Genomic DNA, 26,783 nt, shown 5'->3' on the forward strand with positions numbered 1-26,783 from the left:
AACATTGAAAGTCAAGGGTTCCTGGAATACTCGAATTGTGATCCTGCAACAGAATGTTGGAGGAGTATTAGAGATTGCAGTTAGCAGCAAGAATGCTGACATCATGCCGACTGCAGGTCCGGACGCTAAAGCCATTGACTGCTTTTCGCCTCTGAATCGTTGCAGATACTAAGGTACACCAGCCGGAACCCTACAGAGGCAATCCCCCACGACGATTTCATCAAGCATCAGGACTAGTTAATAGAACCTGCGAATGCCTAAGTAGAACAACAATCACCACCTTTGACGCCCTCTATTTTTGGCACTGCCGTCCTCAAAAGAAGGCATAGGTGACAAAAGGTAAGGAATAGAAGAAACAATCACGCAATGCTTCAACCATCGTTGCTTACAATGAGCCTAAGGTACCGGGTAGTTTTGCCTCACCTTTCGAAGATCCGACCTCGCAAGTCTGTCCAAGATGAAAACTTTATTTGCTTTAGGAGTAACATGCTTCGCTGAACAGACCAGACAACCAAGCACATTCCCGTGGCTCGACTCCACTAATTGACCTTCGTCCACCGGCTACTGTCCATGACCCATGGTTGAGCGACGTCTCCGGCCTCACCTATGACGCTTTGCCGCAACACCAACCAAAGTTTCGGACTTAGATCTCAACTGAAGTCTGGAGATTCCAAGAGGGCGGAAATGTCAATCCGGACTCGGCGCAGACGCCGGCGACCATTCCGCCCTCCCTTTCTTCCACCCACCGAACCAACCCCGAGTTAGCCTGTGATCTAGCCGGCCAAAACTGCACGATAACCGTCCACGAATCGTCACCAGAGAAAAGGAATGGAACAACACACAGGTCGAAGCAGTGACTGGCACACCTGCTGGGAAGATACCAGCATGGAATGGCCAAGTTCTTAGTGATCTAGAGCAAGGCGTCGAACATTACCGGCCAGACTAGCACATGGTTACGATCCCAAGCGCTGTGAACGGTGGCCATGACACAGCCGATACCCCTTGATGAGTTTGGGATATGATATATCTACGTCGGCGAGGTCCAAGGCTGAAGAGTCTCGATATTCGGTTTCTTCGCCATACACCCACAGCTGTCACTCGTTTCAGTCTTGCAGGCCCGGCCCTCCACCCCCCCTTTCTTTCAGTTGCGTCCGCCCTTGGTACAGAAAGACACTCTCTCATCTCCAGCCAGCCACCATGAGGGCCTCTTCTATCGCTACGGCCTTGGCCGGTGGCATAACCATGCTCTCAGCGGCAGTGCAAGCCGATCCAGGGATGATGAACTCGTCTGTTCTGGAAGCCCTCCACGAGGCAGACCGGAGGCCACAAGAGCTCATCGGTGACCTTCAATGGCTTCGACCTCGCCAGATGAGCCCCGTTTCCCACTTGATCAGATCAATTCTGGTCGATGGCTTCGATGCTCAATCGAATGAGCATTACCAATACGTACCTCCCTTGCGTTCGGCAGCTTGTGCTCGAGACACTTGCTGCGTCTGGTGGTACATTGCCAAAGAAATGTCACAACTCTTCCGTGGCACTGATGGGCAGTGTACAGATGCCGCCCGAGGTGCCATCCGCACCGGATTTCACGATGCCGGCGCGTGGTCCAAGACTACGGGCGATTTCGGGGGTGCTGACGGGTCCATCGTCCATGCACCCGAGGAGATGCTTCGCCGACCAAACAAGGGGCTTCAAGAGATTGTTCAACAGTACAAGTTTTGGTACGATCGCTGGGGCCATTTCGGTGTTAGCATGGCCGATTTGATCCAGATGGGCGCCAATGTCGCTACTGTTGTTTGCCCTCTGTAAGTCAATTACATCTTTTTGCCTCGTTCTCTACTCCGTCTCACAGGTTGCTGACTCTGCCATCTCAACAGTGGCCCCCGCATCCGCTCCTTTGTTGGCCGCCGAGACAACTTCAAGCCTGCTCCAGACGGACTTCTCCCCAGCCCTTTCGACCCTCCCGACAAGGTCATCGCCATGTTCCGTGCCAAGACTATCCAACCGCTCAGCCTTGCCGCCCTGCTCGGTGCTCACTCCACCAGCCGCCAACGTTTCTTCAATCCTGCGCGTGCTGGCGCCCCCCAGGACAGCACCCCAGGTGTTTGCGATGTGCTGTTCTACCGCCAGACTCTGGCTGCCCGCTCCCCTCCTGATGTCTTCCGCCTCCCCAGCGATGTCGTCTTGGCTGAGCACCCCCTCCTGTTCCCGGCTTTCAAGGCTTTTGCCGGACCTGGTGGCCAGGCTCTTTGGGCTCATGTAAGCCTTGTCCTCAGCCTTGTTGTGAAATCCCGCTAACAGGAGTGTGTAATAGGAATACGCCCGCGCCTACCTCCGGCTTAGTCTTCTAGGTGTTTTCAACATCAACAACCTGACCGACTGCACCCGGGTGCTACCGCCGAGAACGCTCAAGTGGTGAGGTGGGCACGGCGATACTTGCCGTGGTTGATCGATGGGAAATGGGACGCGCAAGAACATGGCATGACCTGAGACTATGGAAAAACATCACGGGGACTGGACTTGGCTTGGAAAAGGGGTGGAAAAGAAGGAAGGAAAACGGCACAAAATAAGTAAATAAACACAGGGAGCAAGTACTTGGACGGGATGGACATACCGTAGTTGGAAGTAGATCGCTTTGCATACCACTACCATAATTTGTTTCACAAATTGGATTTTCACTGTTGTTTATGGAGCAACATCATTGAAAAGTAGCACAAGGTCGACAACATCAGCATGCGGCTTTCGAGCCCCGTGTTCTTGGCGCCCCCCTTTTCACGCCAAGACTTTCACAGATCCGAAAGCAAAAATCCATGATCTATTCTCAGCAAAACAAGCCAACCTAGCAAAGTCTCTTTTCCGTATATCACCCAACATCTTCGCCCACCAACATATCATATTGCCTCGCTCTTCTTCTTGACTCCACCATCACATCACGCCACCAGTACGCCCAGCACCATCAGCACCACCACCACCACTAGACCCTCTCCTCCTGATCCTCGCGATAATCGCCGGCCTCCTCACCCGCGGACGACCGACAACCGCATCAGCCATCGCAGCAACAACACCAGACTGCGCACCACCAGCAACACCACCACCGGGAGGCGGAGACCGACCAACACCACCACCACCACCCCTCCTCTCATCAGTAACAACCACCGCCCCCTCTCTCTCCCACCGCCTCCGCACCCCCCCAGGCGCAGCCCACCGAGCCTGCGCCGACGGCCCCAGCGGCGGCCCCTTTCCCCCATCCTTGAACCAATCCACCGGCTGTTTGTTCTTCGTAGACTTCTTCTCCGGAGTCCCCAGCCTCATCTGACTCATTACCGTCCTCAACCCATCCAAACTGTCCTGGTCGGGGGTGTATAATGCTTGCTGAGGTGGAACTACAAGCTCGTACCTCTGTCTCCGTCTGGGACCAACCGGTGTGAGGACCCGTCGGGTAGTTCTCCTTGCTGCTGGCTGCAACGGGGCAGGGGTGGAGGGCGGGACAGGGGTGAGGTGGAGGCCTGCTACTTTTGGGGTGAGGACTTTGGTGATATAGTCGTCGGTAGGGCCTGGGTGGGAAGGGGTGGATGGGGGAAGGGCAGGGGGGGCGATGACTGCTCCTGGGGGGAGGATGTTGCTTTGGAAGTGGAAGACTGGGGGGGGAGGGGGGGCGTCGTCGTCGGTTGCTGCTGCTGCTGCGGCGGCGGCGGCGATGTAGGAGGGGGGTGGTTGCTGGGGGGCTGGGGAGGGGAGGTTTGGGTTTGTTGAGGGGAGGGGGGGCGCGGGGATGTGGGCTTGGGGGGTGCGGGAGGATTCGCCTTGGGTTTCGGGTTTGCGGCGGAGGAGTTTGGCGCGTGGTTGGGTTGGGTCTATGGGGTTGTGGCGGCGGACGAGTCTGGTTGTTTGGCGCCCGGGGCGGCGGGTGGGTGTGCTGGCGGGGAGTTGTTGGGGTTGTTGGGGTGCTTGGGGGGTTGTCAGGTCGGGAGCAGGCGGAGGTGGCGGGGGAGCAGGAGGAGCAGTAGGTGGTGGTGGTGGAGGCGGAGGAGGCTGTTGCGGTTGCTGAGCCGACTCGGCTGCTGGTTCAGGTTCTGGAGGTACTGGAACCGGTGCCGGGTTTGCAACCGGGACAATGGGGACAACGGGCGCTTCGCCAGCTGGCTCGTTAAAGAACTGCTCGCACCACTTACGCACATCGGCGTTCCTCTGCCATTCCCATTCCGACTTCACCTCACGATCAATCGCTTGTTTTAACTCGTGAAATGCTGGTCGTTGTTCTGGCTCTTCTAGCATGCAGGCGACAACGAGGTCGAGCAGCACACGGTCATAGATCCCGTCCCACATTTTGCCTTGGAGATAACCACCATAGCCCCAGAGCTTCCTCATTTTGGGTTGACCGGTTTTGGGGTCCAAAACAGGGTTGCCAGTATCCGGATCGGTGACCTCCTTCTCAAAGCACTCATATGGTACTGGATAAAAGGGCAGTTTGCGGAGTGTTATCAGCCCCCACATAACCAGTCCAACATGATAGAGGTTGGTTTTGTACGAGTATTTGCCGGCAATGCTAGACTTCTTTTCCGGGTCTGTTTCTTCAGCGGGTAGGAGTCCCGTGATGTAGTCCCACTCCTCGGTAAACTGCTCTGGCAACAGCCATCCCAACCAATATTTACCTCTCGGCCGGGATATGTGCATCAGCTTGGGATCGTTCCGCATTGCATTCCTCATGAAAGTTGTCATTCCAAAGTCTGCGAGCTTTATGATGGGCATCATCGTGTGAGTGATATCCGAGTCATTGTCCGCAAAGTCGCCAACAAACAGATTTGTCGCATCGAGGTCGAAATGAACCAAGTCTGGGCTCATTTGGTACTCGCTGGGGGGGAGGATTTCGTTGATGGGATACTTTCCCAGGTGGCGATGAGTGCTATTATATAGCTCCTCTTGGAACCGTGGGGGGTAGGCCAGAGCGAGAGCGGCCTTCAACAAGCAGTCGAATATCAGCCATAGTACCTTTTCTGGTAACGCTTGTCCGAGCAGGCTCATCCGGCCAATCCAGCTTTCGAGACCGCCCCTCCGCATCATTTCCAGGATAAGAGTCGGACCATTGTCGTCCACTTTCCCAATGTCGCTCCTCTCGACCGTCCTGTCCTGAGGATAGTTCCAGTGATGAAAGGACTGTACAGGATAGCCTTTAGCCCCCGTGCCATCGTCTGTATCGGTGCTGCCATCCGGATCATCGTCCGGGGGCGGCGTCGGTGGTGGGGAAGGTGTCGGTGTGATGGTCCTTCTCGATGGTCCAGCTTTCGACACGAGTCCTCCAGCCTTTGATACGAGTCCTCCAGCCACGACCCGCGGATCAACACCTGGTAATGGTGCCGTGTTTTTCTTTCTTTCCGGAGGGCGCAAGTAAACCCTTTGTGTGATATGTCGTGCCCGTGCCAGATATCGGTGCATCTGCTTCTCATTTTCCAGCTCGTTGCCCGACATAGCATTCAACGCGTACTTGAAGACCACGTCTTTGGTCCGGCCCTTCAAGTCCTGGATCGTGTACATGGCAGCGAGCCCGTTCCCACCAAATCCAAGGAACTTTTTGAAGCCAATTTGCGCCTGTGGAGAGACGATGTACAAGGGAATGTTTTCGAGCTCCTTCTGGATCTCCTCGGGTGAATTGGACACACCTTTGTCTCCCAGGTCAAACTTGGGAAGACTCCGAATGTTTATCATTGAGTTTTTGTTCTTGTCATTTTCGTGGCCGGGAGCCTTGCCCGGCAGGGGAAGGTCGTAGTTTCTCCATAGCTCAGGTTTATCGCACTCCTCTTCCCACAGCCTTTGTTTTCCAAGGCGGTAGTAGAGGAGGGAGGTTGCATTGCGCTGACGATAGAGGTGGAGCTTTCTCACATAATCGGGGTCGCGGTCCCTGTACCTACGGTCGATGAGGTACCCAGGCTGACCGGCTTCTTTGCTGACTGCTGGCGGCATTTTGTTCAATATTGGTGATCAGACTGGTGATGGCGCTCTTGGGAGAGATATGGCCTTGCGATTAGCCCGCGCCACATCTATAGAGGTGGGCGGCAGACTGTTGATTTTCCTATGGAGTGGTTAATGTCATCAAGCATGTTTGTGTCTGAGATTTGCTGTAAGATAGGTTCCAAGGCCGTTTGAACAAAGACAACATCGGGACAAACCTTTATAATGAAATCGCGTCAATCATGCCGCATCCGGATGTCGGATGTTGAGGCTACCACAACAAACACATTCACTGTCGCGTTAATTAGGCACGCCTTCATGTATAGTCCAGTGCTCACCTGCCGAGGCACCGGGCAATGAAACTGACTTGATGAGAAGAAGCCCGAGGTTGTCTCAGTACCTCAGCTTATCGTCACACGACATCCAAAAATAGCAAGCTTTGTCACTCCTCTATCCCAATAGCAAAGTGACAACAAATATACGCAATAGAAGACTTGCTCAAAGCAATACATTTACTCAAAGCTCACAAATAGTAACAGATACACAACTTCCTATCCCACCCCCTCCCAACCACCACACCTATGCCCCCCCAAATTCCACCTCCCACAGCCTAAATATACTCCCTCAAGATATTGTTATAATTCACATACCCCGTCCCACTAGGCGGCTCGAAGCTAAACATGTAATCTCCCCACCACGGACCCCCAGCCCACCACAACGCCCCCTGCCAAACGTCACTATTCGCCTTCAAGTGATCCAGCAGTCCCCTAACGGCCTGCTTGCAAACATCGTTCGGCCCACCAGCAAACTCGCCCAGGATCCCCTTCTTGTTGTTCGCCCTCAACCAGGCAGTAGCACCCACCACCCTCTGCACCCCAATCTGCGCATTCACACACGCCGGCGCTGTCCCCGACCCGTCAGAGTCCAGGTACTGATGCATCTGGTAGATAATCTTGTTCTCCGGGTCCGTCAGCGCGACAAGGTTGGTGTTGGTGACGTTCCAAGTCCAGGCTCCGGACCAAGAGTTGCCCTCGACCCAGATGTACTGCTCCTTTGCGCCCGCTGCACGGATTCCGTTGATGGCGGCTTGGTTGAGCTGGAGGACCAGGTCCTGGGACATGGTGTGGTACTCGTTGTTGGTGTCAAAAATAACACGGGGGTTGTTCACGAACTGAGTGGCGAGGTTGCGCCAGAAGGTCTGGAAGTCGGCCGTGTTGGTGATGATGTTGCCGAAGTAGCGGCCGTAGTTGTGGGGGTCGAGCACGGCGTAGGCGCCGGCGTTGGTGATGAAGTTGATGGAGTCGGTGAAGTTGCGGAGGTAACCCGCGTCGAGCGAGTTGGTCAGGCCGTTTTGGGCGAGACGCTCCATGGCGAAGCCGACGCGGAAGGTGTTGTAGCCTTGGTTAATCAGTGTCTATACCGCTTGTCAGCCACATCTCCTTTCCATCATGTGTCCAAGAGCTTCCTACCCTGATGGCATTATTGTCCGGAAAGATAAAATGCGTCCCCCAAACACCAGGATACGTCTTCTCTCCAAACTCGCCACCAGCCTGGTTGGTACCGAACCACTTGAACTTGCCCGGGGCCAAGGTAGGGGTAGAAGCCGCCGAGGTCGTCGCAGCACGGGTGGTCGATGTCGCGAGGGTCGTTGGCTGAGGGGCAGCACCGGGTTGGCACTGGCTGTACCACTGGTTGACAAAGACACAAGTGTGCCCAGAGACACAGGTCGTCGCGCCAGACCAGTTCTGACCGCCGCACTGGGCCCAGGCACCGGCTTGAGCAGCCGCGCCAGCCGCCAGAGTGGCGACGGCACCGGCAATGATAAAGCCCTTCATCTTGTCGTGGAGTTCACTGGTAGCAAGACAGGTTGGTCAACAAAACATCTTCCTGGCAGACGGGAGAACATACTCGCGCTTTTATACCCTTCCTCTTCCCCCCCCCCCCCAACAACCTTCCATCTCTTCAACCGCCCTTGTCGGAGTGGAGATGGGACCGTTAGCGATGCGGCTCTCGCCATCTCGGCATCACGGTCCCCTTCGATTTGGCAGGGGAGAAGCCGTTGAAGCATGGTGATTTCCGGGGAAGTCGCCTTGTTCAGTGGAGCGACGTTGCATCGTGCGTTGCTAGACGCAACTCGAGGCGGTCCCTGACATCCCGGAGGGCGGTAGAGGCGAACCCGGATACCGGAACGGGAATGAATCACCTCACCTTCAAGGGAATTCTGCTGTCTTCTTCCGCGTTGATTGAATGATGAATGACGCGTGCGGAAGAATTGCTTGCGTTGCGCTGTCCTGTGGTGAGTTGGGCCCGCGGTCCGGAAACGCCCAGCAGTTTTCACCACGGACGAAGGTCTTCCGTTTGTCGTCTTTGGCACAAACGTCCGTGCCAAGACCTACGATCAAGATTTGCCCAGGACACTGACAAATGCTTGTCATGGTCGGTTAACATGTGCCGCGGATTCAGGGGCAAGACAACGAGAAGATCGACTGGATGTGCATATCAACTACTCTCTCTTCATCTTCTTGATGAAGACAGCAAATGCCCTGAATATCTACTCTGATTAGCAGTACAGGATTACAGGGTGTATGCCACAAAGATAGATACTGCGATACAACCCATTTCTCCTCCTGACGTCTCAAGACTCTCACTGTTTCATCATCATCCGGTCCATCCACTTCCAACCCGTCTTGGGTATATCTTGTCGAACAAAAGCGTGCATCTCCTCGCAAGTTCACTGCCGACATACTCCATCTCAGTCTTTCCTCCCGTGTCAAACCGCAGCCGACTAAGCTTCTTGCTGTCAAATTTCTCCCATCGAGCCGTTCCTTGGGCCCGCTCTGTGTTGGGATCAAATGTCTTGATAAAGCTGATCCAGTATTTCTGAATCACATCAACGGCGTTTCCGTTGAGCTCTCCCTCTCTATACGTTCTTGGTGCACTGATGTACGGCTCTAGAACATACTCTGGTCCAAACAACGCAGATATCTCGCTGACATGAGGGACGCCGAGTCCTGCTGCAATCTGGTCGGGATCCTCGACGTTCCAACGATAGTTCCACGCGTTGTTGAAGCCATGGTCTGGGAAAGCAGAGCTCATGTAGATGCTAGGGCACATGTAGCGCATGTCACCGTAGACTTGGCTGAGCTGCTCTCTCCAACAGTCTCTTGCGGGGCATCTGTCTTGCTCCTTCCCCGTGTTCTTCCACGCCTTGTTGAGCAACCACAACTTTCTGAGTGTCAAAAAGGGGTATTGGGTCCTCATCCATCGATTGCTGTGGGCGACAGTCGAGGTGAAGGGAGAAGTGAAGATGCTGCCGCCATTGGTATCGTCACCCCAGATGACGGGCACCTTGATAAACCTTCCTTGCTTGAACGCTTCGATGAGAGGTAGGCTGAACATGTCGTAGTCAATCACGGGTCCCCACATAAACAAGGGGTTGAGTGATTGGCCAGGGTATGGTATGCCAGAGCCATGCATCTGAATCTCTCGGTATGGCTTCTTGCGTAGACAGGTGAGTGCAGCCTCCGAGCTGTTGCTGACGCAGCCGATGCGGACGACAAGATCTTGGAACTGGTAACGGGCTTCTTTGGCGGTGAGAACATGACCCCAAGCCGCTGACTCGCCGGCGCCAGCGTGGAAAAGGTCTTGATTACGGCCGCCATATGCGGTGAGGTGCCAGGCGATACTTGAGGCACCGGCGGATGCACCACCGAGGACAACATGGTCTGGGTCACCACCAAACTGGGCAATGTTCTTCTTGACCCTGCATAGATAAAGAGGGTCAGTATATGGGCACACATGACCCTCAGTGTCAGACATACCACTTCAAGGCTTGTCGTTGGTCTCGCAATCCATTGTTGGGAGTTAGCTTGTCACCGTCCACGAGGAATCCCCAAGGGCCGACTCGGTAATTCAAAGTGACGACAACGATGCCCATCTCGCTCTTCTTGACCAGGCCGGTGCCGTTCAGGCGAGGATGGGAGTTCGCGTTAAACCCTCCACCTTGAATGTAGACGAAGACAGGCAGCTTAGACACCGGGCGTGCTCTGCTGGGAGCATACACATCGAGGAAGAGACAGTCCTCGGAGTAATTGGCCTCATTATTTTGGCTGGGAAGAACCCCAGTTGGGAGGCAGATTGGACCATGCTTGGAGAAGCATCAGTATCAATGCCCAGAAAACAAAGACCAACAGGAAGATACATACCTCGTAGGCATATTGCGTGCCGTTCTCAGGGAGAGGGTCAACTGGGGGCTGGAACCGAAGTTCCCCAAGAGGAGGGGCAGCGTATCGGATTCCCAACCAGTGGGAGACACCACAATCGAGAACCTGGCCGATGTAGTCCCCATTGCTGAGCTTGACGCGGGGACTAAGGCCCCAGGTCTCGAGAGGAGAAAGCAACAGGAGGCAGGCGACGGCGATGGTGGGGAACATCGCGAGGAACCAATTGATGTTTCTGGCCCGGCGAGGATCTCGTTGGGCGGTGGTGGTGGTGTTGGGGGAGAGAAGATGACGGGGCCTCCAGCCCCAAGTCTGAGAACAAGTCCCAGGAGAACGCTTGCAAACAGGTTTATCTTGCTTGCTGTGCGCGAGCAGACGCAAAATCGATTGGGCGGCAGGAGAAATCACTTACTTGTAGCACCGCGGGCACGCGCGTCAGCCAGCGTGTGGGTACGGCAGGCAGCACAATGTTCCGGACGCAGTGGACCATGGGGAAGCCATGAGGAAGCAGTTGTACGTAGGTTCCTTCCATACTAGAGTGCACACCGCATATTCAAGTGATCACGGCCTCGAGGATCACATTCTGGTAGGCAGGCACGACAGTCTTTGTGCAACTTGGCACTGGGTCATGGAGCATAAGGTCCTCGATGGGCCCCATGGTCAAGCTGGTCGAGTAGGGCGAGGCCTATCGTTGCACCACCTACTAAACAGATCTCTAATAGAGGTAGGCATCTAAAGGGAAGCACAGCCTCCTCATGAGATTCAAATCTCGAAGCTGGAGGATAAGTGATGCCAGTGTCTGCAATATTATATGCTACCTCCTATAAATAAGGCACTGAACAAATAAATATCTATTCCCGACAACAGCCAGATCTCTGAGTACCACTACCTTCAATAATTTTGCTTCACAATCACTTGAGCATGTTCCATGACGGAAACATGACTGCGTTTCAGTCTGTCGACGTGTTGAGAAGGTGCGGATGGATGGTTGATGCATGACCCAACCGGAGCAAGTAGTGGCAGTCCTATCCTATCTTCCGGTGCTGTTCATATGTCAGAACAATCCGCTCAGGCCTGACCCAATACCTGCTAACAAGGCAAGCTTCGGCTTAATGAGCTTGAATCCACATCAATTCGTGTACCTACCGGTACCTATGAGGTTCAGTCACATTTGCTTCAGCCGATGGGCAGGGCAGGCTACAAAGAAATGGATGCTTGACAGGATAGACCTGCCCTCATTCATGACAGGGAAAGGGACATTGCTCGGAGAAATTGATGATGTGAGTTTTGAAATGAAAGAGCAAGCCTAATTGCCTGATCAGTTCCAATGTTGGCCATCCTTGAATACAAAGAAGGAAAGACATGACTGTTTGGGAAGGCTCTGTCTCTTGGGATTCATTAAGAACAGTGGGTCCCACAAATGTTGCCTATGTTCCTCGTGACTTATGGTGTGGGAGAGTGGAAATGGTCACTGGCGCGCAAAGGGAGGCAAAACAGGTGGTGAGAAAGTAATGATGTGGAAAAGAAAGCTACAAAAGTATGCGAAATACAAGCCCTAACCAAAGTAACCAACGTGTGGGCTTGACATAAAAGGTGGGACCAGGTGAACTGGGAGCAACCACAAATGGTTTTAAGTGAGGTCCCCGAGGCTCCTTTCATCGCTCATCAAGGTAGAGTACACAGTTGATATCGATTCAAAGTAAAGTCCACGGAGGCCACCATTCGTGGCAGTGAAGGGGCAGGAGCTCTGGATAGGCTGTCTCCAACGTGTCTGTTGTTTGAGTTGGGCCGAAGTCTGAATGAGGCTCTACCACTCGACTTTGGCATATTTTTCATATCATGAATTATATCATCACGAAGTTCATACTATGATCTTTATTCCTGTCTCAGAATCGTCTCATCATCCAGACCTTAAAGGCTACCCAATCACTAGATGGAACAAGCTCAGCATTTGTTTCAAACACCACGCGATCTCGGAACTTGACGAATACGCTAGAAGAACACAAGTGTGGTGCGTGGCCGCGGCTGAACATCAAATACCGGTGATATCGACATGGCTACTGCATATCGTGGCAAGTAGAGGATTAGATAGGGTAAGACTTAGCGAATGATCCAAAGTGCTGACCCGAGGGAGTGGTTGGGCGGGCGGGTACACTAGACAACAGCGCCATCCAGGGGTACCACGAGGCCGGAAGGGGGCGCCGAACGGGAGTGGCATTCATCACCCACCAAAATCACTCATCATCATGGGCCCATCAGAAAGCCGCTGACCGACGATTCATCAATTCATCGTACCATCCGATGACCTTCGGAGCGTAACCCGGCAGCAAATATTGGTGATGGGAATTTTTGTTGTCCCAGCGGAGAAGGGGAAGTCGTCGACCGATCTAGAACGCCTCCTTGCAGCACGCTTGCATGGTGGTGTGCATGAGACACCCCTGACTGTCGCCAATCTGGTCAGGGCAAATGCCAACCGGAGTTCTGGCCGATGCGGGGAGACAACAGCAGCAGCAGAGACCAGATGACAGCTGAACCCCTTGGCGCGCGTGCCATTCCCCGTCGCATGTCCGTGAGGTCCCAGTCCCGCGGAATTCAGCGCCACCAGCAACGACAAGCACCGGCATGACCGCCAGCGCCAAGTCCAGGGCTGGCCAATCGCATCGCTGACACCTTACGGAGATGTAGGTTTTGGTACTGCACCGAAGCAGGAACAGACACCTCCTCCGCCTGCATCCCTGACAGCCCTTCGCCATCAGAACCGACATCTACTACCATCAATATGGCACTTTTCGGCTCGGTCTGTTGGGGGGAGAATGGAACATGTTTGTTGATGCCCTTTCTCAGTTTTCATCTTTAAAAGGGAGGAGGGCTCCCCACTGTGTTGGATCCCGTCTTATCATTGATGCCGGTTGACGATCTTCACCAATTCTCTGCAACACTGCGTCATAAGCCAGGGGTGGATTGTACCACCGACGTACCTCTACCCCCCTTCTACGTCACGGTCCCCTAAGCGATATCAACAACACCAGCACCACACAAATAGTGGTGATGGAACACAACGAGCTTTCAACTTCATCTTCCACTTCATCAAACAACAGACAACTGGCCGCAAACATGGAGGTAATTTGCTCCCGCGGGCTCTTTTAGCCAGCGAATGGGTTGGCCGGGCTATTCGCCGTGTTTTGGGAACAGAGTCTGACTTGTCCTCGTAACCAGGCCCCAATGTATCAAACATATCCCCAGGACGCCTTTGCCTGTGGCCAGTGGTCCAACAGGCCAAGCTTCCCCCCGACGTTTCCAGCATCGAATCCCGCCGCACAGTTCGACGGAATGTGGCGCGATGAACTACAGCACCCGATGACAACCTACGACATGCCAACAATGTTCCAAACATCCGATGACGTCGTCTGGCCCATGCAAGAGCAGCCTGCTGGAGGCTTCTCCCAGCCGTCGTCCGCATCTCCCGTTGGATATCAAGGACAAGACGCAGAGTGGAGCTCGATACCATCACAAGACACCGGCTACGCTTCAGGAACCTGGATGTCAAACGAACAGATCCAACCGGTGCTGTCCCCCCTGTCAGAAGCCCCGTCATTTAACAACTACACCTTCAACCACAAGACACCCAGCGACTACGAACCTCACTCGGCCACCTCCACCGCCCCTTTCCCATCCCAGAGCTCCTTTGACACTCGGGAGTCGGCCTCGCCCGCCGCTAGCACCGCAGCCCCAGTTTCAAAACCTAAAGGCAAAGGCAAAGGAAAGGCCGCCGTCACCAAACCCTCCAAGAAGGGCACAGAAGTCTCCTCCAAATCCTGGGGAACAAAGAGAAAATCTCCCGCTCCGTCCACGAAATCCACCTCAAGTTACAACAGCAAGCCACTACCACCATTTCTGGGCATCTTTCCTCCCGATGTCGACCCCCGGGAGGCTTCAGCCAAGGTGCAACGCGAAGCATGGGAGAGGTGCAAGAACGAGGCCATGGTCATGTCGCAAAGACGGCTCCTGCTATTGGACCACGAGCGTGGTGCATTAGAGCGGGAGACACAGAAATTGCAAGACAACCTTGCCTTGATGAGAGAAGCAGCAGCGAGGGAACACGGGCAACTGAAGGAAGCTGTGAAGAAGGCCGAGAGGTTGCATGCGAGGGGGTATTACTGAGGGCCTCTTTGTGATCGCACACTGTATTGCTATATAATTATCACGGAACACCAGTAACGAGGACATGAATTGATGATCAGACATGAAAGAATAACGAGCCACCTTTGGACACCGGAATAAGTATTGCAAACTTGTAGTGACAACACCAAGACCAGAGACAGCCAAACAGAAAGCGATGATGTAACCACTCGTGCCAAGACAAAACGTCAAGAAGATCCGCAGCAGGGGTCATCCGTGTAAGTGACCAGCAGTCTACCGAGTGACCCAGCGTTCTGGGTCGAGCTGGGACCTGGGAGCTGTTCCCGGTTGACGCTGTCGTGATGGGGTGGGCGTCTTCCGCCAGGAGTTTGGTCTTGGCAGGGGAGCGAGAGGCATGCCTTCGGGCGTGGCGTCGAGGGCTGTACATACACTACCACTGCCGTTCAGCTGCCGGGCTTCCCCACGTGGGAACAGGTTCTGAGGAATTGGTCTATGCTTTCCAGCTGTGTGGCGGTGGTAGCTAGGAGTGGGGGATAGGATCGGATGGTAACTATAGAGCAGGTCAGGGGTATCGAGATATTCGCGATGGCGTGGTCTTGACGGCTCACAATCATGGACTTTTACCTACCTTAGTTGTTCGCAAGGAGCTCATCATGACAGCCTCATTTCCCCCACGAGCCATCAGGCTTAACCAGTCACGCCAGTTATCCGTGCCATGTCCCAGTTGTTCGGTATGGGCGACTGTCCGTGCTGCCATTATGTATAGACTTTTGCGGAATGCCGCCAGAACCACGCGCGATCCCATAGCTCCATGCATCCATGCCCCCCCAGCACGAGGTGGCTTGCAACCCCTTCCCCCAGATCTCGTACGCAGACCAATAGCCATCCCTCCCTTCTCCCCAATTCCCACGAGACAGGTGAAGAAGCAGCGCGACATCCCCAAATGTACTGTACCTCCCCCCGTGTTTCCCCTTCGGGTTTTTGGTCCCCCACATCTCTGCGAGACACTGTCTCTGCAACTCCGGGTCGTCCAATGAACCGCAGCCCGTAGGAATCGGACATCTGCCCGATAGTGGGGCAGTAAATATGGCTGCGGCAGGGCTATCCGGGGCCCCCGAACGGTCCCGACACTCTGGGCGCATGCAGCCCAGTGGCTCAGGTGGCTGGTTGGGGATCTTGGCTTCCTTTTTTCACGATAGGTGCAGCGATTATGCTGCGGCTGCATCAATAACATGAGCAGGATATTCCCCATCGGCAAGGGGATATTGAAGTTTTGGGCGGAAAAGTGTTGATGTCTCACTTTGCGTGTCGTAGTAAATAGTATACACTGCAGGCTGTCAGTCTATTTCGGAACTGCATGATCTTCCTGATGGCGCCTGCAATAGGAATTCGCGATGCCCCGTTGAATGAATGGTTGGGGTTAATGATGACCGGAATCAGCCCGACCGGCAATGAACGACATGTTAGGTATCCATGAGATAGAAATCATACCTACCTACCTACCTACCTACCTACGCTGCTTGAGATGTAGGGCGTTTCTTGAACATTCAAAGCGTCGGGGAGGGACATACTTTTCAGTTATCTCTTTGTTGCCAACCAACCACGGGACTCAAACAACTCAGGACTGGAAACAGACGGGGCATGGAGATGTGGATCGGAAGTTGTAGGGGCGTTAGAAAACTGAAGATAGGTAAGGTAGATAATGCCGAGAAGGCCATTTCATGGCAATGTTCGGGGTATAGAAGTGATGGCCCGCTGAGTTGAGAGTGCTCGCAGAGCAAGCTTGCTCCTACCTAGCCGGTCAACGCTCACCCGCAACAAAAACGTAGCGCTCCAGTGGGTATCGACCTACCCACTCCATCATCTTCCTGCAGTCGGCCGAGTCTTGTTTGCCCGTTGCTCTATCTCACATATCCCCGTCGACCTCCCACCTTTGACCCCCAAATATCGACCTATGACGACCTTTATTGCTTTACAGAAGAGGCCGAGATGTCAGAGAGAACTGCTGAAACCCCTCTCTGCGAGGTTGGAAGTCGGAGTGACCGCCACCGCAACGACATGGACCAGTCGAATGGACAGAGGCCAGAGCCATTGGAGTGAACAATTGAAATCTTCCCTGGCTCCACGACCAGTTTTCCCATTCCCGAAGTCGGCATCCAAGTTCAGATCACCCCTCTGGTAAATAATTTGACTTCATCGGCTGTTGGCCGTGGTCGGGTCCCGCCAACGGTGAAGATCATTGCCTTTCCATCGCCACTACCGCCGCACCTCGCCCAACCCAAGAAGAATGAAGAAGCGTTCCACAAGTCCAACTCCCCACTCTCGCCAGGGGAGATTCGTCCCAAGCCAGATATACAGTCGCCAACCCCAGGCGACCAGGGGTTGACCGGTATCACTCGTGTCACGAAACGCGGAGTGAGGGGTGGTTTTCGCATGAATCGAGCTCGGGGCCGGTCTCCACAGGAAGGCCCCGCAGGTGTTGAGAGTATGGGCCGTCACCGGCAACCATCACGATCGAGAGAGCGGAGCCCAGCTCATCGTGGTTTTCGGGATGATCGCGCTCCGCACCACAGCCAGAGTCCCTATGAACCTGTCATGTCGAAAGAGCCTCCTTATGGTGATTCGTATGGAGCAGGCTTTCTTGAGCAAAGAATTGCCGGCAAGCAGAGGACAGTTGGGAACGAGGAACGTTGATCTCAACAACCTCGAAAGCATCGCCAAGGCTCTACCATGGAGCGTCCTCACTGCCAAAAAGCCCGAATCTCGCACCAGGCTTCGGTTTGCTAGGCTCGCGTCGAAAGAGCTCGAGTTTCAAGCTGATAAGTCGTCCGGGGCCCAACCAGGCTCTACCAAGGGATGGGGACCAGTTATATCTGATGTTCAGCCGCCAATACCTCCGCCCCACCACTATACCGCCCAAGGGCCGCCTCCGAGGGGTATACCAGGCGGGCCCCGCAGGCAGGATCGATCGAGGGGAGCTACCAGAGCTCAGAGATATAGGTTCTTCACTGAGCAGAGTCGGGATGCTGGGAAGGCTGGGGTCATGCCTTCTGTCAAGGGCAGAGAGGAGTCCACCTTTGAGCAGTTGGAAAAGAATGATATGTTGTTTCAGGCGAGAAACAAGCAGGACATGGTTTTGTTTGGGCGCATGACATGAGAAATGTTTGTGATATGGATCGTGAGAAGAGAAGACCGGAAGATTGGGAGGAGGATATCAATGATTTGCCATACTAGAAGGGTTTGGTGCCATGTTGTCGGATGTTTTGTTGGAAGAGTAATGATATGTTGGTTAGGAGGCTGTGGGAACACTTTGCAAGGAAAAGCTCTCTGCGAAATTTATAGTGAGAGGATACTTTAGGTATTGTAGTATTATGTATATTGATGATGTAAACAATGGGCTTTGGAAGGTACCGCCGCATTCTTATTTCATCCAATGTCTCAATAAGTGCCAAGGCTGTCACTGATAACATAGAGTATAAAAGGAGTAGCCGAATAGCGGGTCAACATCATTTCATGTATGTGATTTTGCTCACTTGTGTCACTGGGTGCATCTGGTTTTGAAGACGTAAGTAGTGTAAGTTTTCCTTAGTTTTTTTTCATAAAAGAAACGCCAAAGCCAACGCAAGAGACACTTAAAAGTAGACGTGCCCACTGTAAAAAGATAAAGGAGAAAACGTTCAATGTTTCGTTCTGAAGAGGCTTGCAGATCCGCGAACGGATGGTGCTTCTGGAAGCCCTCAACCAAGAAAGCCCCCTTTCAGAAGATATTGAAATCCATTGCCCGCATGAAGACGTGATAGCAAATGTTCAACGAAAGAAGTAACCATCCGGACAAGCACTCTTTCGCCGAGTAATCAGTCCCGCTTTCGGCTTTCAGGTCTACTTTTATCTGAGCAACTCCATTGAAGAGGCCTGACAATCCAGGAATTCGTGAGTCTTAATGATATTGTATACCCGCTTACCCGGGCACCAGGCTATAAACTACTCTATTGTTTTCCTTTTTATATTCTTTCATAATACTGCTTTGCCCTCTGCAGTCTTCTTTCTTCGGCATTCGACAAGACAAGCTCCTACCTTTGGCAAACAAGCAAACAAGGGCAACATGAACAAACAACAATTCCTAGGCCACGCCTCTGGCAATATCTCTGGCCCCGGCCCTACCTTTACTCGCCCTCCTCCCATATTCCCAAAGGCCATATCCAGGTCTAACCGAAACCCCTCCATCAACGGCACCGGCACCAACATCACCACCGACTTGAACACCCCTCCGGTCTTTAGCCACCCGCCCCCCGCCGCTCCAAGGGCCATGTTAAACCTCCGTCGAGATCCCCCCATTGCCCCGCTCCACACCAAGATCACCATCCTGAAGGACGCCCTCTTGCAAGAACAAAGGTGCCTGAGAATCCTCAAGAGCAATATTCGTCGACTGCCTCCCTGGATCCTTCGGCGCAAGGAAGAAGAGTGTCTCGGCCGTATCGACCGCGACGAGGCCAGGTTGATGGAGTTGCAGGAAGAAGCCTGGTTGGGGGGTTTGGAGTCTGAGGCCATCCACAACACCAGACAGGGCGGTGCTGCGAGCTCCCGCGATGGTAATTTCGAGGGTGATTCCGGATGGGTAGGCCGTCGCGTTATGACTGAGAGGCTTCGGTCTCTGGGCCCGCGTGTTGAGGAAGAGCAAGAGGAGAAGACCGCTGAGATGGATAGAAAGTACAGCCGGGTGCTCCGTAGGATGGAGAGATGGGACGCGAAGTGGGAGAGGGAGGACAGGAAGGAGAGAAGGCGTCAGGAGGCTGAGAGGGAGTTCTTCAGGAGATTTGAGTATTGAAGCCGGAAGAGAGTGGGGTGCCATTCGGGGTGTTTGGAAATTGGGGAACTGGTAGTGAAGCACCTTAACTGGTAGTTATACATCCAGTTTTTTTCAAGAGGAACCGAAAGTCAATATACCTAAGGTTGTATGTCGTGATAAAATTTGATTATGCAACTTTGTCATTGCCATGCTGAGATGAATTTTCACCGCCGACGAGCGAGCTGAAGTGGTTTACAAGCGATGACTATGAACACGTTCGTGATCATGTGTGGTCCGTTGGCGTGGGCTCGAATCACCAGGCAATATATCATCAAAATCGAGGAGGAAAGCGTTGTATTGTTAAGAAGAAGAATCATCCTCCAAAGCTCAGCAAAGCCTATAAAACACCGTCCTCCACCATTCCACACTTATCGCCCCACACATGCTTCCGCCTCCCAACACACCAAACTGGTTTATAAGCCATGTTCACCTGCATTTTCGCAAGCCTTTTTTGCCGGTTCCTGGCGCGCCGAAGTCGTCCCAGTTATCGCAGTTTCGGCTTTCCTTCGGGCTCTTCGAATAACACGGTCAGGAAACGGTCCGCGCCTTGCCAAGCTACTTCTCCGACGATGTTTCAGCAACGGCCCAGCTCTTCGCCTCCCTCACCCAGGAAGACTCAGCATCCAACATGAAGATCGCCGATGCCAGCAGAGCGCTCGCCGAAGCAGCCAGTAGGGACGCCTCGTCGATGGAAAACAGTTGTCATTTTGACCATGGCTTTTCTTCCGGCAACGTTTCTCACCGCCTTGTTTTCGGTTCCGTCGTTGGGATGGGACGAGCCAGACAAGTTCTAGGTGTATTGGCCACGTGTCGTTCCACCCACCATTGTCACTTTTACCTTGTGGACAGGGTCGCTCAGCGTGGGCAGATACCTAAGTTGATGAGGTCTAGACGAGACAGAGATCTAGAAAAGGCAGAGGCCATGAAGTCCACACAGGCTTCGGTGGCATTCTTGCGCCTCAGCCGCTCTGTTCTCCGACTTGACAGGCTCAGTACCTGGCATATGAACGCCTTGCGTCGCAACCTGGCTTTGTTTTCTGGTTTGATCACAACTCCATCAGGTACTGATTCATAACTTACATAACCAAGTCTAACTGAGACCGCAGTGAACAGAAGCGGTCGTTCCATAATTATCGACCTCAAGCCACGTCTCCTATGCTTGGCTCAATGTCTGGCAATCGTGCCTGGGCTATTCTCTGTGTGGCTTGCAGACAGTCTGACACTGCCATGAAAGGATAACAGCCGTCGGCAGCTCCCCTCGAATAAGAACGGATGCTTGGGTGACTCGTCATGAGTTCTGGTGTAACGTCTTCGGAGTTAGAGGCGGCTGAAGGCCAGCTCCCACACCAAACCGCTTAAGAAGGCCAACCAGCATACGGCAATCATTTGTGACTGGAGGATAGGTGCCAGCAACGTAAAGGGCTTCATGTGAGGCGCTGGGCGCCAGCCTTGATGTGCAACGCGAGCTGGAGGCCTAGGCATGTAGATAGTGGGTAGTGCATTGGATAGGCTGGAGTTCCAAGCACTGACGATGTTTGGCGTGTATATATTGTGTGATTCCCTTTTCTCCTATCGTCGATCTGGAGCAGAGGTTCAAGCCTAACCCAACAGTTCGAAACCACATACCCTTCATCTTTCTTTCTTTACTTACTTTTCTGTCGGCAACCTGTGTGACATTCGTTAATATAAACCACTTGAAGACATGTAGGAAATCTATGACGTCCAGCACTGCTCTACTCAGCTAACTTGTCCAAGGCATCTAGCATTCCCCAAATTAGCCTCCGTGGCCACCATCCTCGCACTGACAGGGCAGATCAGTGCGAGAGTCACCATCCCTCCTCCACAGAACTCAACATGCGAACCCCTCTTTGGCAAAATAGAGGCCACAAACGGCGGCCGGAAGATCGGGGTTGTCATCGATAGGTCCGGTTCAATGGAGGACACCGACCCGAGCAACCTTCGTCTCCAAGCCGCCAAGCTCCTCGTCGGAAAGCTGATTCCATCCTCCGGCACAACCACCGGTCAAACCGCCGACCAAGTCACCATCGTCCAGTTCAACGAGACAGCCGAGGTCCTCTACCCCCTCGGTGACCCCAGCGGTGCAGGAGCCACAATCGACGGCATCCCCGCCAACGGCGGGACCTTCATCGGCGGCGGCATCTCCGCCGCCCTCGACGAACTTACAAGAAGCGGCAACAAGCCCGACGCCGCCGGCATCTTCGTCCTCACCGACGGAGCCGACGACCCCCCCTCCCTCATCTCAGACACAATCGACTCCATCAACCGCGCCCAACAAGCCGGCATCCGCGTGTCCTTCGGCTTCCTCTCCGTCGACGCGGAGGAGCAAGACTCCCGCATCACCTCCGCCATCCTCAGCTCGGGCGGCACCTTCACAACAGTAAACACAGCAGAAGACACCTCCAAGCTCGTCGCCCAAGCCCTCCTCAACGGGCTAGTCGGACCCCCGCAGACAGGCAGCGTTCCCCTGCTACCTGGTCTCAAAACAGCGGGGATGCTCTCCCAGACAAGCCTCACCACCTTTTCCTACGCTGCCCAGAGCGGCGAGGCGTTCAACGTCACTGTCACAGCCATCGACAATATCCCCCTCAGGGCCACGTTGAAGCAAGCGGGTCAGACGAGTGAGATCAAATCTGCTGTCACAGACACCACAACTGGGATCGCGCTGCTGGAGTACACCGCGTTCTCGACTGGGAATTACACCGTTGAAGTCTCGTCGGCTGGTGGGTCAAAGTCGGGGCTCTTTGCGGTGCAGATTGGGAGCTCGCTTGACCCGTGCAAGCCGTCAAACTCGACGGTGCCGCTTCCTTCTGGCACCGGGGCGATTCCTTCCCCGACTGCTTCGACTGTTTTCACTGCTGGGGCTGTGCCCATGGGTGGTAATGCGGCTTTGCAGATGGGGGTTGGGTTGTCTTTGATGGCGGCTTTTCTCGAGATGTTTTTGAGCGGATAATCGATAGGGTAGCTTGGTGTGATGGCTTACATGTCTGGCTCTGTGAGGATGGGTTCACATGTTTCCAAAATAAGTTGAGGTTGTTCAAAAGAATCCTTGTTCAGCACGTTAGGTAGATGAAGAAATTCAGGAACTCCAAGATTTCTATTCAAAACCCAAAGAGGGGTAAGGCGGGCATTTGCAGGGGGTTCATCAACACAACCCCTTGAGAAAGTCAACCCCACAACGCCACAGGCCATCAAAATCACAAAGCTTTTTCCCTCATTTAAACTCCCCATGACAGACATCATCCGAACGCATTCTCATCTCCGCCTCTTCCACAGCATGGTCCCAATTAGCCTGGTACAGGTACCAGAGCTCCACGCTCGAAACACTGCGTGATTCGTTAGTTCCAAGCCACTGGGCGGACAAGCTCGACCACATTGGAAAACTTACACTGCTAGGCCAATGGCAATGCCGAACCAGAGCCCTTCCAGTTTCCATCCAAGAACCCATCCAGTCGAGAACGAGATAGGCAGCGCCACGAGATAGTACGAGCCCAAGTTGGTGAAGCTACCAATGCTCTGCCTCCCGATACCCCTGAGAAGGCCGTGTGATATTGCTGCCAGGGCGTCAAACAGTTGCAGGACAGCGCATATGGGTAGCACTTCTGACACGATGGCTGCAACCTCTTCGTCATTTGTAAAGAGGTACGGTATCCTGAATCGGAGGCTGCTGAGCAGGGTGAGGTTGAACAGTCCCACCAGACATCCAGCCACGAGTGCCTGTCGAGATGTAAGCTATTGCTCGCTGACGATGCCAAAGGAAAAAAAAAAAAAAAAAAAAAAAGGAAAAAAAGATGGCACGTACCACTTTTGCGCTGGTCTTCGCAGCGCCACTTAATCTGGCCCCGATAAGGTTTGCCACGCGTGTTGAGGCCGCGATGGAAAGTGGAAAGGGGATGTTGAATGTCGTGGACGTCACCGTGACAACGACGCTCTGTGCGGCAAGATGAGCACTGCCGAATTGACTGGCTGCCAGTGTGAGAACCTCAAAGGCAAAATACTGCGCTTCAACCATGATCATTCCAGGAAGAGCAAGCTTGACCATTGGCCCTATTCAGATTGGTCAGCATGGAAGATTCGTACAAGGCGTGTTTTGGTGACGAGGGACAAGTGGGACCCCGAAAAGGGGTAAGACGGTCACAGTGCCAAGGTTGCTTACCCCAGTTGCTGAAAGCTCGTCGAGTGAGCCCATTCCAGCACTCCATGCCTTCAATGAACCGAACATAGAGGAAAAGCAGGAATGGGAGAAGATTCTGCGTGAAGACGACGGCTGTTGCAGCGCCCGTGAACCCCCATCCCATTTTCCATACAAAGAACCAGTTGGCAAAGATGTTGACTGAAGCGCCAATGAGAAGAACAAAGGTTGTTGCGTGAAACAGACCCTGAGCCTGCACGAAGCGCTTGCCGCTCTCGAATGCCGCAACGCCAGGTGTCCCGAGAATCAGCACCCGGAGGTACAGCCCCGCCAGCGCAGCTGTCTCGGGCTCCGGAATGATCGAGGCTAGCACGCTTCCTGAAAACCACCACAGGGTAACAATGGGAACTAGCAGCATCCACAGCAGATATGTCATTCTCTGAAGCTGCAGTCCGACCAAGTGTTTGTGGCCAGATCCATAGGCTTGGGCACAGAGCGTATCCAGGCAGGTTGAGAGGCCTTGAACTGGGGCGTAGCAGGTGATGTTGGCGGTCATGGTGGCGAGACTGACGGCTCCAAGTTCCAGACGACCAATGCGGCCCACAGTGAAAACACTTGTGACCGTGACCGAGTAGTGTAGAAGGAATGTGATGATCAACGACCTCGAGTATTGTGTGAGAGTTTGGGCTTCGCGCTGCCACGTTGTTTTGAGGACATTGGCAGCTACCGCCGCTTCCCATCGGTTGATCTCGTCGCTCTCGGTCGGGGACGGCGGGTCCAGGTAGATGTCTTGCAGCAGAGGTGTGCTCTCGAGGGCTTTTGTGGAGGATGCCGAAATGATAGGGCCGACCTCATCGCTCTGAGGTACTTTGGTACTGAACATCCGCCGATACATCTGCTTCCAGGCTGGCTCGGCAAGTCCCCGACGATGCTTGGGAGGGAGGATATGGTTGTCCCGAAGTAGACTCCTCTCGGCATCACGAGAGAGTGCGACATCTGAGCTTGCAGCTGTCTCAGTCGTGATGATGGGTCTCAAGGTGCCATAGGCTACACCACTAGATCGCGGTGCAAAGGATGAGCCTTGGGCGTTGGTCACCTCCAGGGGCTCGGTCTCAAAGTCGACATCATCGTCATAGTCGTGCCCACAGCGGCAGTCGTGGGTTCCGTAGTCATCGCAGCATTCTGCAAGGTCCCTAGCTAGGATTTCTTGCGCAATGGGCGACGAGGATAGGTACGAGTTGGAGACGAATGTTGATGCCTCCAACAAGCGGTCAGGACGGGGCTTGAACTTGATAGGCTGTGCCGGCGACATTGAGAGGAAGCTGGAAATGACTCAGGGGCAGCTTTCTGGGTGAGGTGAAAAAATTGACAAGCACGATGCCCGGGTTGATGAGACCAGAGCCAACCACGCCGACAAGAACCCAAGACCACCGTGAAGAAAGCCCTAGCACCAAGGCCTGGTGAGAGGCCATGGCACCTTTTTATGCCAAATAGGCTGGTGCTCGATCTTTTGACAGATACGAGGTTGTCTGTTTCGCCATCGACCGGTGGAAAGCGGTGAGATGGCGGGTCGTGGGTGTGGTGAAAGGGGGTGTGTCGGATGGCGGATGATGCACCATACTGCGGAAAGGAGTGGGCAGCGGGTTGGGCGGCACCTTATCTTGCCTGCCACGAACTAGATAGCACAGGAGAGAACCTCGCATGTATAGCAGGTCTCGACGAAGTTCTAGTTCTCAAAAGCTGGCGGGAATCCTACATCTAGTCACAAACCTAGGCCATCTTGATGGTGGGGGGCGACAGGGCAAGGGAGGGTCAGTTGCGTTGCTCACCACGCCTGTGGCAATCATCGATATGCTTCTCCAAAGAACCTTTTGGATCGTGAACGCCATGGTGGGAAAATACCCGCCATGTGTAACTGGATGGTGGTGCAGATCCAACACGGGGGTGCCCCCATGGCGAGATGGTCTGTCGCGGCGGGCAAGTGTGGGAGGTGTGTGTGTGTGTGTGTGTGTGTGCATGATATCGAACGTCGATGCATCGGCACAAGCACCGCCGTTGCAACTCTACTAGACACAGCCATGATCAAATCGGGAAATCCGAACACGTTACTGGTCAGCTCTCAGATGGACAATTGTTGCCGGCCATGAGAGTTTTGTCGAATTGTCGATCCTGTTACATGCAGTATGCAGCACGTCCTTGGGATGGGTGGTATGGCATGCTGCAAGCCTGCAAACGGCCATTTTCGGTCGCACTGGGCCTCCTTCCTCGGTGGGACAGAAAAGGATTAAGCCAACACCACCAGCTGTTGTGTGGTTAAGGGACGCGTCTAGAGGCGAAGAGTTCGATAGCGTGCGGTTGTGAAAGAGCAGCCTTCATGAGAGCTACTCCCTCCAAAGCACAAGCAGAGCCGCCCTGAGAAATGGTGAGATCGGTCGTCAAACGTCGTCAAACGCCCACCTGGGCACCGGTGTGGCTGGCCACCCTCAATGTGGCCTTCCGTGGGGAACGCGCCTGGCTTTCTCTGGGCACACTTTTGAAGTATGGCCACCCCCAATGGATCTTGGAAGCTTCACACGCATCAGGCACGGGTAGTTTGCCCACTTGTCGGACTGGAGCTACCTGATCCTTCCATCGAGCTAGCTGCCCGTCAGTTTCACACATGGAGCTCTTGTCCCGGGTCTTCGCCGCCGTGCTCCTGGCCCACCTTATTACCGTTCGACACAGGACAATGACAACAAAAGATTGCGAGTAAATACCGCAGGTCCAGCAAGGGAGGCTGAGCATTTGTGACAGGATAATCTGCAAGTGTTACTCGAAGGAATCACGACCGGTCAAGGGGCAATTTCGACCATCTCGAGCTGTACAAGCCGGTGGCTTCTGCACGAGAAACCGGCTTTTTCTTGCCTGCCGTCGGACCCCTCACTTTCCTGCCCCCCCCGTCCCGGCCACCCTCGCTCTCTTGCTGCTCCCTTGCTCTCCCAACCACTGGGAGCTGTCAAGCTGACAATATCCGAAAACCAAGACAAGCGGAACATTTCCATGTGACCCATCCGTTATGCATCTTTTTCAAAACCTCCACATCCTTCTGCTCCCCCCACACCTCCATTCCAAGAAACAGTTGCAACGTTCGCGGGATGTGGAAGAGATTGGTGCGTGGGGTTCTTGGTTGCTCATTGTTTCCTGTCCAACCATCCAAGATGCCTTGCAGATGATGGATGCAAAGCTATGCCTGCACACCACCTTCAATTTCACCTTCCTGGAGTTGTGCGGTGTGAGGAAGGTGTCCTAGATTCGTTGTCACCGCTATTTCCTATCAGTACAAAGTTGAAATCGGAAGAGCCTTTTCAACCTTAACGCTCCTCGGTTCCATTCAAGGGAAAAAGGCCCGAGGGCAGACGATCACCAGCAATGATTGTCATGTTTGATGATAAAAGGTAGCTGTGCCTTACATAATTCTTAATGGAAGGCTGAAACAGTTCAG

General features: G+C 53.8%; 10 protein-coding genes across 10 annotated transcripts; 5 read left to right on the top strand and 5 right to left on the bottom strand.

The window, feature by feature from the left end:
- Nucleotides 1-12: 12 nt before the first annotated feature.
- On the top strand, nucleotides 13-3,256 carry QC761_105970 (uncharacterized protein). Its single transcript, XM_062873855.1, is given in 5 exon segments — nucleotides 13-339; nucleotides 402-1,805; nucleotides 1,878-2,259; nucleotides 2,315-2,664; nucleotides 2,680-3,256. The coding sequence occupies 3 exon segments, from the start codon at nucleotides 1,006-1,008 to the stop codon at nucleotides 2,417-2,419; spliced, it is 1,287 nt and encodes a 428-aa protein (XP_062736939.1). The 5' UTR covers nucleotides 13-339; nucleotides 402-1,005; the 3' UTR covers nucleotides 2,420-2,664; nucleotides 2,680-3,256.
- On the bottom strand, nucleotides 2,926-5,958 carry QC761_0006320 (uncharacterized protein; the record flags this gene model as incomplete). Its single annotated transcript, XM_062871837.1, has 1 exon — nucleotides 2,926-5,958. The coding sequence occupies one exon, from the start codon at nucleotides 5,956-5,958 to the stop codon at nucleotides 2,926-2,928; it is 3,033 nt and encodes a 1,010-aa protein (XP_062736940.1).
- Nucleotides 5,959-6,556: 598 nt separating this feature from the next.
- Nucleotides 6,557-7,781, bottom strand: GH51 (Endoglucanase gh5-1; the record flags this gene model as incomplete). The annotated part of the gene is made up of 2 exons (XM_062873856.1): nucleotides 6,557-7,360; nucleotides 7,416-7,781. 2 exons carry the CDS (start codon nucleotides 7,779-7,781, stop codon nucleotides 6,557-6,559), a joined length of 1,170 nt encoding a protein of 389 aa, XP_062736941.1.
- Nucleotides 7,782-8,604: 823 nt separating this feature from the next.
- On the bottom strand, nucleotides 8,605-10,632 carry QC761_106000 (uncharacterized protein; the record flags this gene model as incomplete). The annotated part of the gene is made up of 3 exons (XM_062873857.1): nucleotides 10,152-10,632; nucleotides 9,768-10,093; nucleotides 8,605-9,709 (listed from the first exon to the last, which is right to left on the bottom strand). Exons 1-3 carry the CDS (start codon nucleotides 10,377-10,379, stop codon nucleotides 8,605-8,607), a joined length of 1,659 nt encoding a protein of 552 aa, XP_062736942.1. The 5' UTR covers nucleotides 10,380-10,632.
- Nucleotides 10,633-12,328: 1,696 nt separating this feature from the next.
- On the top strand, nucleotides 12,329-14,442 carry QC761_106010 (uncharacterized protein). The gene is made up of 2 exons (XM_062873858.1): nucleotides 12,329-13,286; nucleotides 13,383-14,442. The coding sequence occupies exons 1-2, from the start codon at nucleotides 13,215-13,217 to the stop codon at nucleotides 14,325-14,327; spliced, it is 1,017 nt and encodes a 338-aa protein (XP_062736943.1). The 5' UTR covers nucleotides 12,329-13,214; the 3' UTR covers nucleotides 14,328-14,442.
- A 2,415-nt stretch (nucleotides 14,443-16,857) lies between these two features.
- On the top strand, nucleotides 16,858-17,463 carry QC761_106013 (uncharacterized protein; the record flags this gene model as incomplete). The annotated part of the gene is made up of 1 exon (XM_062873859.1): nucleotides 16,858-17,463. The coding sequence occupies one exon, from the start codon at nucleotides 16,858-16,860 to the stop codon at nucleotides 17,461-17,463; it is 606 nt and encodes a 201-aa protein (XP_062736944.1).
- A 945-nt stretch (nucleotides 17,464-18,408) lies between these two features.
- Nucleotides 18,409-19,131, top strand: QC761_106014 (uncharacterized protein; the record flags this gene model as incomplete). The annotated part of the gene is made up of 1 exon (XM_062873860.1): nucleotides 18,409-19,131. One exon carries the CDS (start codon nucleotides 18,409-18,411, stop codon nucleotides 19,129-19,131), a length of 723 nt encoding a protein of 240 aa, XP_062736945.1.
- Nucleotides 19,132-21,831: 2,700 nt separating this feature from the next.
- On the bottom strand, nucleotides 21,832-22,301 carry QC761_106015 (uncharacterized protein; the record flags this gene model as incomplete). Its single annotated transcript, XM_062873861.1, has 2 exons — nucleotides 21,832-22,099; nucleotides 22,279-22,301. The coding sequence occupies 2 exons, from the start codon at nucleotides 22,299-22,301 to the stop codon at nucleotides 21,868-21,870; spliced, it is 255 nt and encodes an 84-aa protein (XP_062736946.1). The 3' UTR covers nucleotides 21,832-21,867.
- Nucleotides 22,302-22,384: 83 nt separating this feature from the next.
- On the bottom strand, nucleotides 22,385-25,884 carry QC761_106020 (uncharacterized protein; the record flags this gene model as incomplete). The annotated part of the gene is given in 5 exon segments (XM_062873862.1): nucleotides 22,385-22,496; nucleotides 22,559-22,887; nucleotides 22,973-23,217; nucleotides 23,327-25,310; nucleotides 25,321-25,884. The coding sequence occupies 4 exon segments, from the start codon at nucleotides 24,612-24,614 to the stop codon at nucleotides 22,385-22,387; spliced, it is 1,974 nt and encodes a 657-aa protein (XP_062736947.1). The 5' UTR covers nucleotides 24,615-25,310; nucleotides 25,321-25,884.
- A 473-nt stretch (nucleotides 25,885-26,357) lies between these two features.
- QC761_106030 (uncharacterized protein) lies at nucleotides 26,358-26,591 on the top strand (the record flags this gene model as incomplete). Its single annotated transcript, XM_062873863.1, has 1 exon — nucleotides 26,358-26,591. One exon carries the CDS (start codon nucleotides 26,358-26,360, stop codon nucleotides 26,589-26,591), a length of 234 nt encoding a protein of 77 aa, XP_062736948.1.
- Between the last annotated feature and the right edge of the window lie 192 nt (nucleotides 26,592-26,783).

Source organism: Podospora bellae-mahoneyi (genome assembly GCF_035222275.1).
Source record: "Podospora bellae-mahoneyi strain CBS 112042 chromosome 1 map unlocalized CBS112042p_1, whole genome shotgun sequence".
NCBI classification, from domain to species: domain Eukaryota; kingdom Fungi; phylum Ascomycota; class Sordariomycetes; order Sordariales; family Podosporaceae; genus Podospora; species Podospora bellae-mahoneyi.

Excerpts from the sequence above, each read along its gene's own strand:
- QC761_105970 (XM_062873855.1), top strand. The coding sequence starts at position 1,006 with ATGAGTTTGGGATATGATATATCTACGTCGGCGAGGTCCAAGGCTGAA. Across the intron at positions 1,806-1,877 it reads GCTACTGTTGTTTGCCCTCT|TGGCCCCCGCATCCGCTCCT; the intron begins GTAAGTCAATTA and ends CCATCTCAACAG. Across the intron at positions 2,260-2,314 it reads GCCAGGCTCTTTGGGCTCAT|GAATACGCCCGCGCCTACCT; the intron begins GTAAGCCTTGTC and ends AGTGTGTAATAG.
- QC761_106010 (XM_062873858.1), top strand. The coding sequence starts at position 13,215 with ATGGAACACAACGAGCTTTCAACTTCATCTTCCACTTCATCAAACAAC. Across the intron at positions 13,287-13,382 it reads AACTGGCCGCAAACATGGAG|GCCCCAATGTATCAAACATA; the intron begins GTAATTTGCTCC and ends CCTCGTAACCAG.